Source organism: Nerophis lumbriciformis, linkage group LG14 (genome assembly GCF_033978685.3).
Source record: "Nerophis lumbriciformis linkage group LG14, RoL_Nlum_v2.1, whole genome shotgun sequence".
Classification (NCBI taxonomy): Eukaryota; Metazoa; Chordata; class Actinopteri; order Syngnathiformes; family Syngnathidae; genus Nerophis; species Nerophis lumbriciformis.
In genome coordinates, this window is record NC_084561.2 from 24,436,324 (window position 1) to 24,453,823 (window position 17,500).

Genomic DNA, 17,500 nt, shown 5'->3' on the forward strand with positions numbered 1-17,500 from the left:
CCATGACCATGATGGACGAAGGCGCTGCTTGTGAGAACACGCCGGATCTGAGAGACATAGAGGCGAAACTCGGCCGGAAGACCCCCGAGGGTTTGCTCAGGTGGATGCGGGAGGAGGCGTCCACTTTCCGGGGTGAAGCCAAGCTGGTCCCCGCCGGGCACGAAACCATCAAGGAGAACGGGAAGAAGAGCCTGGATGAAAAGATCAGAATATTGAAGAGTGAGATGGTGAGTGTACACACAATAAGTTACATTATAGAAAAGTTGAACATGCTTCTAGTTTATGTGCCTTAATTTTGTCCATTTCTGGTGTTTATCTTATTTGTACAATTTGTCTTACAGGCCCATAAAAAACAAGCCTTGATCTTTAAATTACGGTATATTTCAGAGTATAAGTCGCACCGGCCGAAAATGCATAATAAAGAAGGAAAAAACATATAAGTCGCACTGGAGTATAAGTCGCATTTTTTGGGGAAATGTATTTGATAAAACCCAACACCAAGAAGTAGACATTTGAAAGGCAATTTGAAATAAATAAAGAATAGTAAACAACAGGCTGAATAAGTGTACGTTATATGACGCATAAATAACCAACTGAGAACGTGCCTGGTATGTTAACGTAACATATTATGGTAAGAGTCATTCAAATAACTATAACATATAGAACATGCTATACGTTTACCAAACAATCTGTCACTCCTAATCGCTAAATCCCATGACATTTTATACGTCTAGTCTCTTACGTGAATGAGCTAAATAATATTATTTGATATTTTACGTAATGTGTTAATTTCACTCATAAGTCGCTCCTGAGTATAAGTCGCACCCCCGGCCAAACTATGAAAAAACTGCGACTTATAGTCCGAAAAATACAGTAGAGAGATATAGAGATAGATAAGACAGACATATAGTAAAATGAGCAATATATAGACATTTCAAAATACTGTGTGCGCGCACGCGCACGCACGCACGCACGCACACACACACACACACACACACACACACACACACACACGATGGTAATGCTTTTGCTGCTACTGCAAGATGCCGCAGATTGTGCCCTGGGGAGGGAGCGCATATTTGATGGCCATGTAGACCTATTTGCCCCAAGTGACGAATATTTATTTGAATGCTGCAGTCCACCCTTTCTTAAACTTACATTTTGACATTATGTATTTACCCCGCGGGATAATACAAATTTCTCTTCTCTAATCTGATTGTGTTTTCTCTGTGTGTTTGATGTTCGGCTTTTCCGCCGGAATTGTGCCCTTATATGGGGAATTAAGGGCGTTTACCTATGCAAATTACGGAATTAAGTGCGTTTACATTTGCATATTGGGGAAATAAAGGCATGTTTTTATGCTAATTATGATAGACACGCATGTGCTAACATTTGGCATTCAGCAACTTAAGAACTGCAGGTGGGAAAAATTTGGTCGTTTAAGAACATGTCATGAATTTGAATGGATCACTTAGGAAGAAAGATAAGAGGAAAAGTTAGGTACTTACTGTTGAATGGGGCCCATTGTTTTCTTTTTCTGGTGGACCTTTTTAGCAACGGACACATTGATCCAGACAAGCAGCAACAGTGGTAGAAATCCCAGCGTGTGACTTTAATCACAAAACTTTGTCGAACATTTGCAAGTAGATATTGTGCATACATATATTTAGTTTATTTTGTATTGAAATTGCTGACTTTGTGATGTCTTTTGTATTCGTGGTCATGTTGGGATTTGTCTGAGAGTAACGATGCTGATCAAACCTCGTTTAATACATGTTGCGCTAAATTTGACCAGTAGAGGGCGACAACCTTATTCACATCCAGTGTGTGCAATGTTTGGTGTGTGAATGTTGTGTAATTTCTGTATGTGTAAACATTTGCAGTTTATTGTGTGAATGCGTTAACACTAAACCTATTTTATTCATGTAAAATACACAATGGACATTATTTTTATAAAATACACAATGGAAGTTATACTTTTACGTTTATATTTTCAGTCTTACAAACCTAAATGAAAGAAGTGTAAATAAATAAAACTGAGGAAGGAAACTAATGCGAAAGAAGGAGCATAAATCCTTAACAAAACCTCTGGAGCTTCTGTTTTTTTCGTTCTTTTAAATAGCTGCACACGCTGGAAACGAGTAGCAGGGACAGAATAATGAATTAATTGACAGTGCAGTGTGAAAGTTGTGCTTACTTTGTAATTAAGTACTCTCAAAGAAATATAACCTGCGGAGACACTTTCTGACGAAACATCAACATTTCGATGTTCGGCCGCTAAGCCCTTGGGCTCTTAGAACTGCGGTCTTCTTCATTATGTAGTTGAATAGCCCTGCTGGACATGGTTAAATTGGGGCCCCAAGCAGGATTTTATTTGGGACCTCCAATGACAAATTTGTTTCACACTTAATTCATGTGAAACAATTGTTTCTGTACTTTTTTTTTTTTTTTTTTAAATCAAACATGAATTTAATTTAATGCATGTTTTGTACTAAAACAAAATCATGGGAAATAATTTGTTCAAACATTTTTTTTTCTTGCATAAAGTGATACAACTAATACATTTTCAAAACTTTTTGACACAACTCCGATCAGGGTTTGAGTATCAGTAGCAGAGCAAGAAGGGGCTAGGAATAGGTTTGCGGTAAAATTCCCCATAAAGCGCCATGTCATTCATTAACGTTTTATGCGCCCTTCTTCGCACAAAACGGGGCCCCATACACAGGAGGGGGCGGCCATGTTGGTACTACTGTAATACAAACACTGTATCAAACTTGTCTGGTGAAAGTATGCTTAACACATACATTTAAAGGCCTACTGAAATGTGATTTTCTTATTTAAACGGGGATAGCATGTCCATTCTATGTGTCATACTTGATCATTTCGCGATACTGCCATATTTTTGCTGAAAGGATTTAGTAGAGAACATCGACGATAAAGTTCGCAACCTTTGGTCGCTGATAAAAAAAGCCTTGCCTGTACCGGAAGTAGCAGACGAGTAGCGTGACGTCACAGGTTGTGGAGCTCCTCACATCCGCACATTGTTTACAATCATGGCCACCAGCAGCGAGAGCGATTTGGACCGAGAAAGCGACGATTTCCCCATTAATTTGAGCTAGGATGAAAGATTTGTGGATGAGGAAAGTGAGAGTGAAGGACTAGAGGGCAGTGGGAGCGATTCAGATAGGGAAGATGCTGTGAGAGGCGGGTGGGACCTGATATTCAGCTGGGAATGACTAAAACAGTAAATAAACACAAGACATATATATACTCTATTAGCCACAACACAACCAGACTTATATTTAATATGCCACAAATTAATCCCGCATAACAAACACCTCCCCCCCTCCCGTCCATATAACCCGCCAATACAACTCAAACACCTGCACAACACACTCAATCCCACAGCCCAAAGTACCGTTCACCTCCCCAAAGTTCATACAGCACATATATTTCCCCAAAGTCCCCAAAGTTACGTACGTGACATGCACATAGCGGCACGCACGTATGGGCAAGCGATCAAATGTTTGGGAGCTGCAGCTGCATCTGTACTCACGGTACCGTGTCTGCGTATCCAACTCAAAGTCCTCCTGGTAAGAGTCTCTGTTGTCCCAGTTCTCCACAGGCCAATGGTAAAGCTTGACTGTCATCTTTCGGGAATGTAAACAATGAAACACCGGCTGTGTTTGTGTGGCTGAAGGCGGCTGCAATACACCGCTTCCCACCTACAGCTTTCTTCTTTGCTGTCTCCATTGTTCATTGAACAAATTGCAAAAGATTCACCAACACAGATGTCCTGAATACTGTGGAATTGTGCGATGAAAACAGACGACTTAATAGCTGGCCACCATGCTGTCCCAAAATGTCCTCTACAATCCGTGACGTCACGCGCTGACGTTATCATACCGAGACGTTTTCAGCAGAATATTTCGCGCAAAATTTAAAATTGCACTTTAGTAAGCTTGGCATGTGTTGCAATGTTAAGATTTCATCATTGATATATAAACTATCAGACTGCGTGGTCGGTAGTAGTGGGTTTCAGTAGGCCTTTAAGATAAATAGATGGACTTAATTTATTCCATAATGGGAAAATGATGGGGTTGCAGTGCAGATACAAAAAGTCTACAAAAAATAAGGTAAAAAAAAACAAAACATGAAAACAGGAGGGAAACATTTAAGAACACAAAGGACATAAAAGACATTGAAAGAGAACAGAGCTGTTGCAACCAGCGGTACAATTTCTACATACAGCTACAAAAGCAACGACAAAACAATAGCAATAAATAATACAAATTACACACATACGATTGCATCATGCCTAGACAAACAACAAAATAAAACTCTTTGTTGGAGTTGGGGGGCGCACGGCCAGAGACAGGAACCGACCCAACAAAGCAACCAAGAGAGTCCTAGACGTCCCGTCCAAGGAGACCAAAGCGTCCGATACATGCTCATACATGCTCATTCAGCCAGGACTCCATGAAGCTCATCCATCCCGACGCTCAACGCTAGCCCTTCCACTGCATCTCCTCCGGTGTCTCCACGCGGAGGCCGGTCTGGCGGAGAGCCAGCAGCAAACATGGCCATGGCTGCCCCAAGGCAAGATCCAGAAGTTCACAATAAAACACTAAAAAGCAGCGCAGAAGTCACAAAAGCGCCACCCCATGTTGCGCAGTCCCAAAGGGGCCCCGTCCAGAAGGCAAAACTCACATGAAAACAAGAACAAAACATCAAGAACAAAAAGGAGGAAACACAAGAGCACACAGCTCCTGCAACCAGCAACCACTACAGCGGTGCCATTTAATCCAAATAAATATATGCACACATGGAAGAAAAGTGATGACAACAAAGTGACATTCTCTAGGTAAAGTGCCAACACTGCCCACATCATTTTTTTTTTTTTTTTAGTTTTTACTTTTGTAGCTGTATGTAGAAATGGCTGGTTGCATCAGCTCTGCTCTTTTAATGCCCTTTGTGTTTTTTGATGGTTCCCTCTTACACACATGCTTATGTGTGCTATGGCTATGCAGTTTTTTTATTTCCCTTGGCCTCAGTCTGGACCCCCTGTCCAGGGGCCCATGCTTAGACCGAATATTTTTTTCTCCCCACACCCCAGCGTTTACCTGTTTCTCACCTTTTTTGTAAGGGGCGCCGGAAGGCAGACCCGTCAGCGATCCTGTTCTGTCTCCCTGTAATGTTTGTCTGCTCTTGAATGGGATTGTTCTGAAAATCTTAATTTCCCCTCTGGGATTATTAAAGTATTTCTGATTCTGATTCTGATCAGAGGACAGTGATAATTACCAGGAAAATATGCCATTATATTCTTTATCAGTGGTGGAGCAGGAAAGGGCTCAAAATATGTTTGCGTTATAATTCCATATATAAACACCCTGTCATCCATTAATTTAAATGTTATATGCTCTTCTTTACACAAAACGGGATCCTCCACGTGATCTGTATATCTAGAGAGGCGTCCATGTTGGTACTACTGTAACACAAAGTTAAAATAACACGTGTCTTTGATGAAAAGATGCTCAACAGTAGTGCTCAAACAAACCTAATACATACATTTAAAGACATGTCTGTGATATTATTATTATTAGTAGAGATGTCCGATAATATCGGACTGCCGATATTATCGGCCGATAAATGCTTTGAAATGTAATATCGGAAATTATCGGTATCGGTTTCAAAAAGTAAAATTTATGACTTTTTAAAACACCGCTGTGTACACGGACATAGGGAGAAGTACAGAGCGCCAATAAACCTTAAAGGCACTGCCTTTGCGTGCCAGCCGGCCCAGTCACATAATATCTACGGCTTTTCACACACTTAAGTGAATGCAATCATACTTGGTCAACAGCCATACAGGTCGCACTGAGGGTGGCCGTATAAACAACTTTAGCACTGTTACAAATATGCGCCACACTGTGAACCCACACCAAACAAGAATGACAAACACATTTCGGGAGAACATCCGCACCGTAACACAACATAAACACAACAGAACAAATACCCAGAACCCCTTGCAGCACTAACTCTTCCGGGACGCTACAATATACATCCCCAGCTACTCCCTACCACCTCACCCCAACCCCCTCAACCTCCACAGGGTGGCCGAATAAACAACTTTAACACTGTTACAAATATGCGCCACACTGTGAACCCACACCAAACAAGAATGACAAACCCGCCCACCTCAGCCTCCTCATGCTCTCTCAGGGAGAGCATGTCCCAAATTCCAAGCTGCTGTTTTGAGGCATGTTAAAAAAAATAATGCACTTTGTGACTCCAATAATAAATATGGCAGTGCCATGTTGGCATTTTTTTCCATAAATTGAGTTGATTTATTTTGGAAAACCTTGTTACATTGTTTAATGCATCCAGCAGGGCATCACAACAAAATTAGGCATAGTAATGTGTTAATTCCACGACTGTATATATCGGTATCGGTTGATATCGGAATCGGTAATTAAGAGTTGGACAATATCGGAATATCGGATATCGGCAAAAAAGTCATTATCCGACATCTCTAATTATTAGTGTCAACATTTCAGCTGTATTCTCTTTAAATAGTGCCTTTTTGCTCTTTGTGCTGTTGTTTTGTTGTTTAATTTCTACAATAAGCCATGGGCCAATTAAAAATAGCCCCCAGAGTGCACTTTGGATATCCCTACTGTACATAATATAAGTACTGTAACACAAGTCATTTGCTGCTAGTATAGTGGAATAATAAACACCAACTCGATGGTTTGTATTGTGCTTTGGTTGATAAACTGTAGAGTAAATATATGGTGACTCCATAGGTCAAATCTGAATGTAACATGAAGCTATTTGTAGGACCCCAATGAAACTACAATATGATTTATAAAACTGTAATTGCCTGATTGCATATAAGACAAAAATACAATGCAAAACATTGATATCGATCTATATACCGTGTGACGCAATGATGGCCATTTTGTTTGCTCATTTCTTTTCAGCCAGGCATGAAGCCAGTGTGTGTTTGTGACACAGAGCTTGCTTTATACCATAAACACAGACTCTCCCAAAAACAAAGACAGCTGTCTGCTCGATAGAGTTGCTCCAAAACATATAATTTACACAGTCAAAACACAACAACGCCCAATTAGGATCCCGTAGTGCAGTGGTGTTCCAAGGTCCGGCTCAGGGGCCATTGACCGTTTTGTTACTTCGACAACTAACAAAATGCACCCAGTTTTAGTTTTAGCCACCCTAAGAATTATCATCATAGTCAAGACATACGATACAATTACTGCAGCAGCTCAGTTAGATAAGGGTTTACAAAATCATATGAAAACAGAAGAATCCAAATAGGAATATGCACACATGGAAGAAAAGTGATGACAACAAAGTGACATTCTCTCGGTCAGTGGTTGTCAAACTTTTTTCACCGAGTACCACTTTAGAAAACACCTGGCACTCCAAGTACCACCATTAATGGCCATCATTAAAATAGTAATCATTAAAAACAAGGTAGAGGTTTAATTCCATCCCTGCGTAATTACGACAGTTTAAGAATCACTGCTCAAGGTAATTCTCTGTTATAATTATAAATCTTTCATTATAAATGCAAGCAATGGCTACCGCTTGTGTCGAAGACCTCGTATGTCGATATGAGTTAGGGCTTTGTGAACTCTAAAGTTGAAATGTATGATTTATTTTCTTAAATATTTTGCAGTTTTTGAAATCTTGATTTTTTTTCATAAAAATATGTATATATAGTTTGCGTACATGAACATATACAATATATTAGGAATGTAAATCTTGAAATTTAAAATCGGATTCTTAGGGTGACAATTCGATTTAGAATTAATTCTGAATTCAAACGGATTCTTTCAATATATTATTTGATCAATAATTATAATATTGTAAAACAATGTATAATAAAACCTCCCTTTGGCTGTTGCCACATGACGTAAACTGGCTACAAGGAAGCGCGAAGATGGCCTAAAAAGTATTTTCAAAAACTGTTGGTTTTTTTTTTAAATGTATATTTAAGTAAAAAAAAAATCTTATAAATTATGAATCGATTCAGAATTGATATAAAGGAATCAATCAAATAATGTTCAGTATAATAGTAATCGAAGTTGTCAGTGATGTCAGTCATGCCCTGTGTGTGTGTGAGTGAGTGAGTGACTAAATGACTTAACCATGCTAATTAGTATATTTACAGTAGATGTGACTGTGTGATTTTCTCACTTTTCTATGATGCTAAACCTCCTCCGACTTAAGCATAAACACAGACATGCTTTTCAGATCACCTTTTATGAAGGGTATGATGTGTTTAATGTAATAATCAGGCCGAATGTTTATGCCAGGGGTGTCCAAAGTGCGGTCCGGGTGCCATTTGCGGCCCGAAAGGTCGTTTTTTAACGGCCCCACGACACATTTTAAAAATACGACTGAAAAAAATGTAAAACATAAAAAGTGGTATAAAAGAGCAAACAGGTGAAATGTAACAAGAAAATGTTGCAATGTTTACTCTAATTACACAAAGCTGCCATGCAGGCTGTTTCTTTCTTTAAAAAAAAAAAAAGGAATCAAAATCAATGTCATTATGAATTATTGACCTATTCAAGGCGCCAATTACGTCACATTATATATTCCACTTTGAGATATTCTTGGGAGAAAATGTTGCATATTTTGTGTTTGCCATATAAAAAACAGCTGTTTTTTTTTTAAGAAGGGCCTAAAACGAACAAACAAAAAACTTAAACAATAAAACTTATAATTGACGGCTAGATCTGAAGTTGATCTCGAGATTATTGTGTTAAAAGTAAACAGTAAAAAAAATGAATTATAATTTATTTTTCAACACTTTAATAAGTAGGACCCTTTTGGATCCCCAATAATTTTAGTGTGATTTGTTTTTAAGTGTCATTGCTCAAAAAATAATAATGGATTAAAATCAATGGTGTTATGAGTCATTGACCTTTTTAAGGCTCTAATTATATAATCTCAAATATTCCACTTCAAAATTTTATTGGGTGAAAATATTGCATATTTTGTGTTTTTTTCCATTAAAAAAACAGTTTTCTTTGACAAAAAGAGCATACAACTTAAATCTTTAAAAACGTTATATTGACAGACCTAATGTTGATCTCGAGATTTAAAACGTGAATAATAAAAATAATGATACTGAATAATGACACTTTTTTTTTTTTTGACCAAAACTCTTTGGGGATCAAATGGAGGCCTAAATGTATATTTTTTAATACATATATTTAGAGATGTCAGGCCGATATTATCGGCCGATAAATGCTTTAAAATGTAATATCGGAAATTATCGGTATCGGTTTCAACCTGCAGCAATTGCAGTGAGCGAACCCGTCCAGAAATGGCGCCATAGCACAAACAATAACACACCTGCTCAGTGTCTCTGTCGGTGATCTATGAAAACTTTTTGTAAAATGAAAAATATTATGGCCGTTAGTGAAGAACAATTCATAAATTAGCTTCACTGTTCTATGAGCCGCAGTGTTCCAAGCGAGGAAAAAAGTAGTGGCTTACAGTCCGGAAAATACGGTACTAATACAGTGCTATGATACTGCTTTGTTGTCATGCTGTATTTTAAATAGACACAAACACGCTGCCTTCAGGGTATATAACATAAACAAGATGTCATTTAATGTCAAGCTGTCTACCACAACCATCACATTGTTGGATTGAGGATTAGGTGAAAAACTCTGTACAGACTAAAATGTTACGCAACGTATACGATCATCATTCTGAAATCGAGCTCAATTACTGCAGGTACTTTTTTTTTTGTGTGTCAGGTGTATTTTCTCTCACCGCTTAGTTGACATTAACTATTTGTCATTTTGTCAATGTACTTTCATTACATCTATTACAGTATTTATCGATTATTAATATCGACCGTGGTAATTTCCGCAAAGATGGAATTATTTATCCATCCATCTATCCATTTTCTACCGCTTGTCCCTCTCTGAGTCACGGGGGTGCTGGAGCCTATCCATTCGGGCAGAAGGCGGGGTACACCCTGGACAAGTCGCCACTTCATCACAGGGCCAACACAGATAGACAGACAACATTCACACTCACATTCACACACTAGGGACCATTTAGTGTTGCCAATCAATCTATCCTTAGGTAAATAAAATACAATAATATAAGATATACAGTACAGGCCAAAGGTTTGGACACACCTAATTCAATGAGTTTTTTTTTATTTTCATGACTTTTTACATTGTAGATTGTCACCGAAGGCATCAAAACTATGAATGAACACGTGGAGTTACGTATGTACTTAACAAAAAAAGGAGAAATAACTGAACACATGTTTTATATTCTAGCTTCTTCAAAATAGCCACCCTTTGCTCTGATTACTGTTTTGCACTCTTGGCATTCTCTCGATGAGCTTCAAGTGGTAGTCACCTGAAAGGGTTTTCACTTCACAGGTGTGCTTGAAGCTCATCGAGAGAATGCTAAGAGTGTGCAAAGCAGTAATCAGAGCAAAGGGTGGCTATTTTGAAGAAGCTAGAATATAAAACATGTTTTCAGTTATTTCACCTTTTTTTGTTAAGTACATAAGTCCACATGTGTTCATTCATAGTTTTGATGCCTTCAGTGACAATCTACAATGTAAATAAAGAAAACGCATTGAATGAGAAGATGGTGTGTTCAAACGTTTGGCCTGTACTGTATGTAGGGAGCAATTGGCAGGTAATGAAGTAGAATTTTTTTAAAAGCCATATATACATATTTACAGAAACAAAAATCACACAGAATGTACTGGTGCAAAATATGTATTTTCAGTGAGTGTTAATGTAACGCATAAAAGAAAACAGAATGTTAGTCTGAAAATGATCTATTGATTGACACAAATGGAATGAAATGACTAATACAAACACAGAAGAACTTTAATAAAGATGTGAGCGGTTCATTCCTGCAAGAAGCTCTGCAGGAGTCACACTGAAGGTGAAATGCCTGCAGGGGTCTTATCCCACGTCTCTGCTGTCACTTGCAATATACTCTTCTAGCCTGCACACAGCCAAGTGTCAATGTGATGTTATATGCATATCTGCTTATAATCAGTATCAATGAACTAGTCCGCCATCTGTCTCTGTATAAACATTGGCACTAAATTCAACCAAATTAATATGCTTCCCATCCTCAACTTTTAGTACTGCGGGTTTATTCTCTTTTAGTGTTTTGATGCATTTCTATGTGTGACTGTGAAGACTGATATATTTAGTTCGGCGTTACAATAGTGTTTGTTGATTTTAAAAATAGATAAAGGTTGGGATGAGTCAAACCCAGAAAGGTTTTATGCAAGCAGATGGAGCATTGGCGGTTCTTAAAGAGATGGTAGTCTATATTATGTCGGGGTGGCGGCGAGAATGCCAAACGTCTGCCTGTGTTAGCCTGGCAAGGTGAAATGCACTGTGGGACATGAGAGGGGGGTCCATGCGCAATGAGATGGGGGTGGGCGGCATGTTGTTGCAGTATTATTGAGTGCTTGTCGCTGTGTTGCAGCGAGCAGTGAGTCAGCAGTCTAGGAGGAGCTATGTGACATCGGGAGGCAGTTTTTGACACATTTAATACTTCTGGCCTGATTTCGGTGCTGTTTCCCGGTTTGTGGTGTGAATTACACAGTGTGTTTTTCATTTATTAACTGTCACATGCTTTCTACAGTTTACTTTTTTCAGCACAGATTTATAGCATCTCTCATCTGCCTGGTTTGGATTTTTAAGCCGCAAGTTTGGGTTCAGTGGCATTATGGCGTGTCTGTGGTAATTGTAAAGGCGACTGTTTGCTGATAATTTAAAAAAAAGCGCTGCAGTCCTCATCTTTAACCTTTAAAAGAGATGGATGTGAAAATTATTCTATTTGAAGCATTGTCTAATAAAATCATCTAAGCTTGTCTTTTCTTTGGAGAAATCCAAGGAAAGAAACCCAAGCGAGTTTGAAAATCCATTCAAGCCACAACTTCTTTTGCCATGAGTGTAACTCAGGAAAGTTACAGCAAGTGTTCCAAGGAAAACTACAAATCCATCAGGGGGCTTCAGGGCATTCCATACTTTATTTGTGTAGCGTTTGCAAGCTGCTGCACAGTTTTACTGGTTCATTCTGCAAAATATATAGATGTGAATTTTGTTTAATTCCAGCATGCACGTACAGTAAATGGATATGGAACAATTAAACAACTAAAGCAGCTGTTGGCAACTTGCTTACTGGTACATTTCTCAAACCAACAAATAGGACAAAAACACCATCGGCTGACTTATGTTACCATTCGGGGTTTTCCTTTAATGTAATTGATCAATGAGGCCCACCACGGCAAAATAAAAGCCGCCACACCTTAAAATTTAGGGGGTTTTTTTGGGTGAAAATAAATGTAATATAATGTATTGTAGTCACACAAAGTCCGACGACGCCATTTTTAACTTTTATTGACAATCTTATAATAACACCCGCCACAATTCGAACTCGTATCACCTCCCATGCACACTCATACGTCTCCATGCTTCACTCCCAGACACACGACGACGCTTCTTCATTTTCTGCCAATCCCCTTTCAGGCACAGTGTATTCACAGCCATAGAAACAATTGACATCAATAACACATGAACATAAACATTAACACCAGCAAGTCGTTATAGTATATAACGTTATAGTGATGCACCAAAAAGGCTTTGATCACCGAAACAGCACTGCTTAAACCTGTTGTTGTGATGACGTAAACAAGACGCGCAATTGTCTGGAGCGGAGGGATAGACATACTTTAATATATCGGAGATATACCTGCGGACAGCGGTCTACAAAATAAAATAATTAAGAGGAAAACGGCGCTCTTTCAAGAAGAGAAACCACAGTTGGAGCAGAAGCGCAAAGCAAGTGTGATGTCTCTTGCTGTTCGTCGCAGACATTGAGCGACAGAAGTAAAGAGTCTCTAAACAGGAGTACAGTCTCCAATAACATCAGAAAAATGAGCTAGATTTGTTGCTAGTTGTTTTTGATAAAGAAAAAGTCACTAAAAGCGTTGAAGTCTCTAGAAAATGGAAAGACTGTCAAAGGACAATGTACAATAAGCAGCAACAATTAAAAAAATAGAGCAAAACTATATAATATAAGACAAAATATACAGTATGTCAATACTAATTAACACATATTTGTTTTTAAATGTATAAATTTTTTAGCCTTTTTAAATATATGCATCATAGCAGATTATGCAAATTATATAATGTCATGTTGGCCACGCCCCCACCAACCATACAATTAATGGTCTAACACAGGGGTCGGCAACCCAAAATGTTGAACGAGCCATATTGGACCAAAAATACAAAAACAAATCTGTCTGGAGCCAGTCTAACAGAACATACTGTATATACATTTTTAAAGTGTTTATATTTTTCACAATTACTAATTATATTGAATAAAATATTAATTTAAATGTACGACGAAAAGATGTCTTCCAATTGATCATTTATCCCCCTCCCCCCCAAAAAGTGTTGTCGTAATTAAAAATGGGTTTTTGTTTTTCCAGTGGGAAGGACCACAACTATTCTTTTTTTTTTTTTTTTTTTTTTTTGGACCTAACATTTCCAAAAATATGTCTGGGTGCGAATGCCGAACCTCAAGTATGCATGGCTCAACTTGACATATTTTCACACAAGTAAACAATCAACCTCTCCAGTGAAAATGAAAACACTGAGTGCAAACAAATCAATGAATGAAGTGCGTATGCTCAGCTGAGTAAGCCAAGAAAGTGAGGAGCACAAAGCTTTGTTTTGCTGACATGGCCTGAAGAGCTTTTACTGCCACTCTCATTAGGCCCCCATTCTCTTCCAGCATCCAACCTCAAACCTCAAACCCGCCTCTCATGTCAGCGTGACAAACACCAAGAAGCTGAGCATTGTGGTGGCACTCCTTGGATTAATCATAGTATAGCGTCTGCGTGTCATATATAGCATGAGGAGGAGGATACGCCTTACTTTTATTCTGACATTCTTTCGTTTGTCCTCCTGAGAACCAGCGTCCTTCCTCTGCACTATTTGTGTTTTTGTCCCAAATGTGTACATTTGACAAAAGAAATAGACCAAAACCAAATGTCTGCTGTCCACTGTGTTTGTGGTAGGGATGGCTACTGAATTCAGTACGTTTATCAATCAAAATAATTTATAAAGTGCTTTTCATACATAAAAGAAATGCAACGCAATGTGCTTGACAAAGTTAAAACAATACCCCGGTGACCCATATTACCACATACGTACGCACGGATACAGATACCAGACACACACACACACCAGTGACGTGCGGTGAGGTTCATGACTAGTGAGGCACTGACTTCATCACAGTAAGATTTACAAACATATGAACCCTACAGAGTATCTTATTCACCATTTGATTGGCAGCAGTTAACGGGTTATGTTTAAAAGCTCATACCAGCATTCTTCCCTGCTTGGCACTCAGCATCAAGGGTTGGAATTGTGGGTTAAATCACCAAAAATGATTCCCGGGCGCAGCGCCGCTGCTGCCCACTGCTCCCCTCACCTCCCAGAAGGTGAACAAGGGGATGGGTCAAATGCAGAGGACAAATTTCACCACACCTAGTGTGTGTGTGACAATCATTGGTACTTTAACTTAACTTTAACTTTACACATACAAACGGTAGCACACAAAAAAGCACATTTAATAAAAAAACGTTATTATGGTCTTACCTTTACTTATAAATGCGCCGCTGTTGTGCTGATTAATGAATCCTCCGACGAGAGTGTTATATCAACTAAAGCCCTCACTTCAACTTTCCACGTGCAAGATTGAATCTATTTAAAAAAGTGTAACCGAGGGTTTATAAATGTCGCCTATACTGTATGAAACTACAAAATAACAAACACGGAGGCTCCAGTTTACACGAGGACCACTTTATTTACCTTCTTTCAAAAACTTCCGCTCCACTCCAACGTGTCATCACTTCCGCTCTTAGCGCCTTCAAAATAAGAGCTCAAGGCATATACTGTGTAACAGCGCATAACAGGAACTTAACATCACAAAGATGAAAGCCCATAAAAATAGGTTACAAAAGTTATTTAATAAGAAGCCAAAAAGTGCAAAAACAATAATGTTCGTGTTGGAGGAGTTGTGAATTAGGTACACCTGCAGTCTGCAGGTGTACCTAATGTTGTGGCCCTGCAGTCATTCACAACTCCTCCAACACGAACATTATTGTTTTTGCACTTTTTGGCTTCTTATGAAATAACTTTTTTAAATAGATTCAATCTTGCACGTGGAAAGTTTAAGTGTGGGCTTTAGTTGATATAACACTCCCGTCAGGGGTTGCCGTGCATTCTACGGCGGGGGTGCAGGAGGCGAGCCTCAGCCAGTGCGTCTTTTGCAGCTGTTTTATGATCGCTCAGCACAAGAAATAAGTTACACACATACAGTTGTTGACAAAATACACTGTACATTATATACCTCAGCTAACTAAACTATGGAAATGTATAATATAATTCATATAGCAATACGGTCTCACTGCACAGCAGGCCAGCAGTTAGCCGAGTCCGCAATCCATGTTGAGGCACTGAGTGACGTGCCTCGACTGGCTGCTGTTCACCGCACCGTCTCTTCTCAGTATTTGAACGGCAAATGTGAAAATTCAGCGATTTTGAATAAAAATAATCTAAAACTGGTGAAGTTAAATGGAAAATAACTTTATAGTATAATCACTGGATACATTTAACAATTTAATATATATTTTTTTCTTTTTACATTTTTTTTCTTTCCATGATGGCAGGTGAGGCCCTGCCTCACCTGCCTCTAGTGACTGCACGTCACTGACACACACATATGCAACTACCGCATTTTTCGGATTATAAATCGCTCCGGAGTATAAATCGCTCCGGAGTATAAATCGCTCCGGAGTATAAATCGCTCCGGAGTATAAATCGCACCGGCCGAAAATGCATAATAAAGAAGGAAAAAAACACAAGTCGCATTTTTGGGGGAAATTTGATAAAACCCAACACCAAGAATAGACATTTGAAAGGCAATTTAAAATAAATAAAGAATAGTGATCAACAGGTTGAATAAGTGTACGTTATATGACGCATAAATAACCAACTGAGGATGTACCTGGTATGTTAACGTAACATATTATGGTAAGAGTCATTCAAATAACTATAACATATAGAACATGCTATGCGTTTACCAAACAATCTGTCACTCCTAATCGCTAATCTCAGTTTTTATAAGTTACCGCCAATGTTGAAATGATCAATTTTCATAGGTACGGAAGTAGTAGCAGGTAGCATCTTTTTTTTGACCCGCCCCCGCCAAATTTTTATTGGTTGACGTGTGTGTGTGACGATTGCTGATATACGCCTAGTCTCTTACGTGAATGGGATAAATAATATTATTTGATATTTTACGGTAATGTGTTAATAATTTCACACATAAGTCGCTCCTGAATATAAGTCGCATCCCCGGCCAAACTATGAAAAAAACTGCGACTTATAATCCGAAAAATACGGTATATGGACCAATGATTGCATGGGTGAGTACAGAGGAGACATGTGAGTCACCACTATCACAGGAGCCATCTGCACCAGGAGGTCATCAGAACATGGCCACCAGGACGCTGACACAAAAGCGCCGCCACAAACACGGCCGATAACCCCTGAGGCAGATGGCTCCCTCTGAAGAACGTTGGAAATTGTTTATGGGTACTGACACATTTCAAATCAAATGTCCATACCTTTATTGCATGTGAAGTCACGTCCGACTGGTTCAAGCACTTAGCGGCCAAAAAAGGCTTATTAGTAGCGGACTGCCACTAAAGCAGGGGTCGTCAACGTTTTTCAGGCCAATGACCCACAAATCATACTTGCCAACCCTCCCGATTTTTCAGGGAGACTCCCGAATTTCAGTGCCCCTCCCGAAAATCTCCCGGGGCAACCATTCTCCCGTATTTCTCCCGATTTCCACACGGACAACAATATTGGGGGCGTGCCTTAAAGGCACTGCCTTTAGCGTCCTCTCTCACCTGAAAAAGAGACTATTATATATGTCTCCGTTATCCATAGGTTTATCTATAACCCATAAAGTAGGCAGGCACGAAGCTATTTCTCAGCGTGTGTTTATTCCAGCCGGCACGTTAATACACTGACACACTACATCCGGATTCCCATCGTGCATTGCTTCAAAACTACGGCAAGTAGTAATGTCCAAAAACAAAACAGACGAAGCAGAAGAACGAAGAAGAGACATGGCGACGACGAGTAAGAAGAAGAAGTACGCTTGCAAGTTCCAAAATGATTGGAAAAAATAATTTCAGTTCATCCAGGACAGTTCGAAGGGGAAGGGGTATGCTGCCTGCACATTTTGTAGATCACACTTCTCCATTGAACACGGTGGCCGAACGGATATACTCATTCATGAACGGATTATATAAATATATATATATATATATATATATATATATACATACACACACACACATATGTATACACATACATAT

At 39.1% G+C, this 17,500-nt stretch overlaps 1 protein-coding gene and 1 long non-coding RNA gene across 2 annotated transcripts in view; one reads left to right on the forward strand and one right to left on the reverse strand.

The window, feature by feature from the left end:
- LOC133616460 (uncharacterized) overlaps nucleotides 1-17,500 on the reverse strand; it is a 77,240-nt gene that overhangs the window by 656 nt on the left and 59,084 nt on the right. The window contains exon 5 of the long non-coding RNA XR_009816871.2: nucleotides 1-191. This exon is cut by the window's left edge and continues 656 nt beyond it. This is a non-coding gene — a long non-coding RNA (uncharacterized lncRNA). The remainder of the gene's footprint in view (nucleotides 192-17,500) is intronic.
- The window catches only part of lurap1 (leucine rich adaptor protein 1), a 32,167-nt gene continuing 14,669 nt past the window's right edge, over nucleotides 3-17,500 (forward strand). The window contains exon 1 of the mRNA XM_061975751.2: nucleotides 3-227. Within this exon, the coding sequence (XP_061831735.2) occupies nucleotides 3-227 (225 nt within the window). The remainder of the gene's footprint in view (nucleotides 228-17,500) is intronic.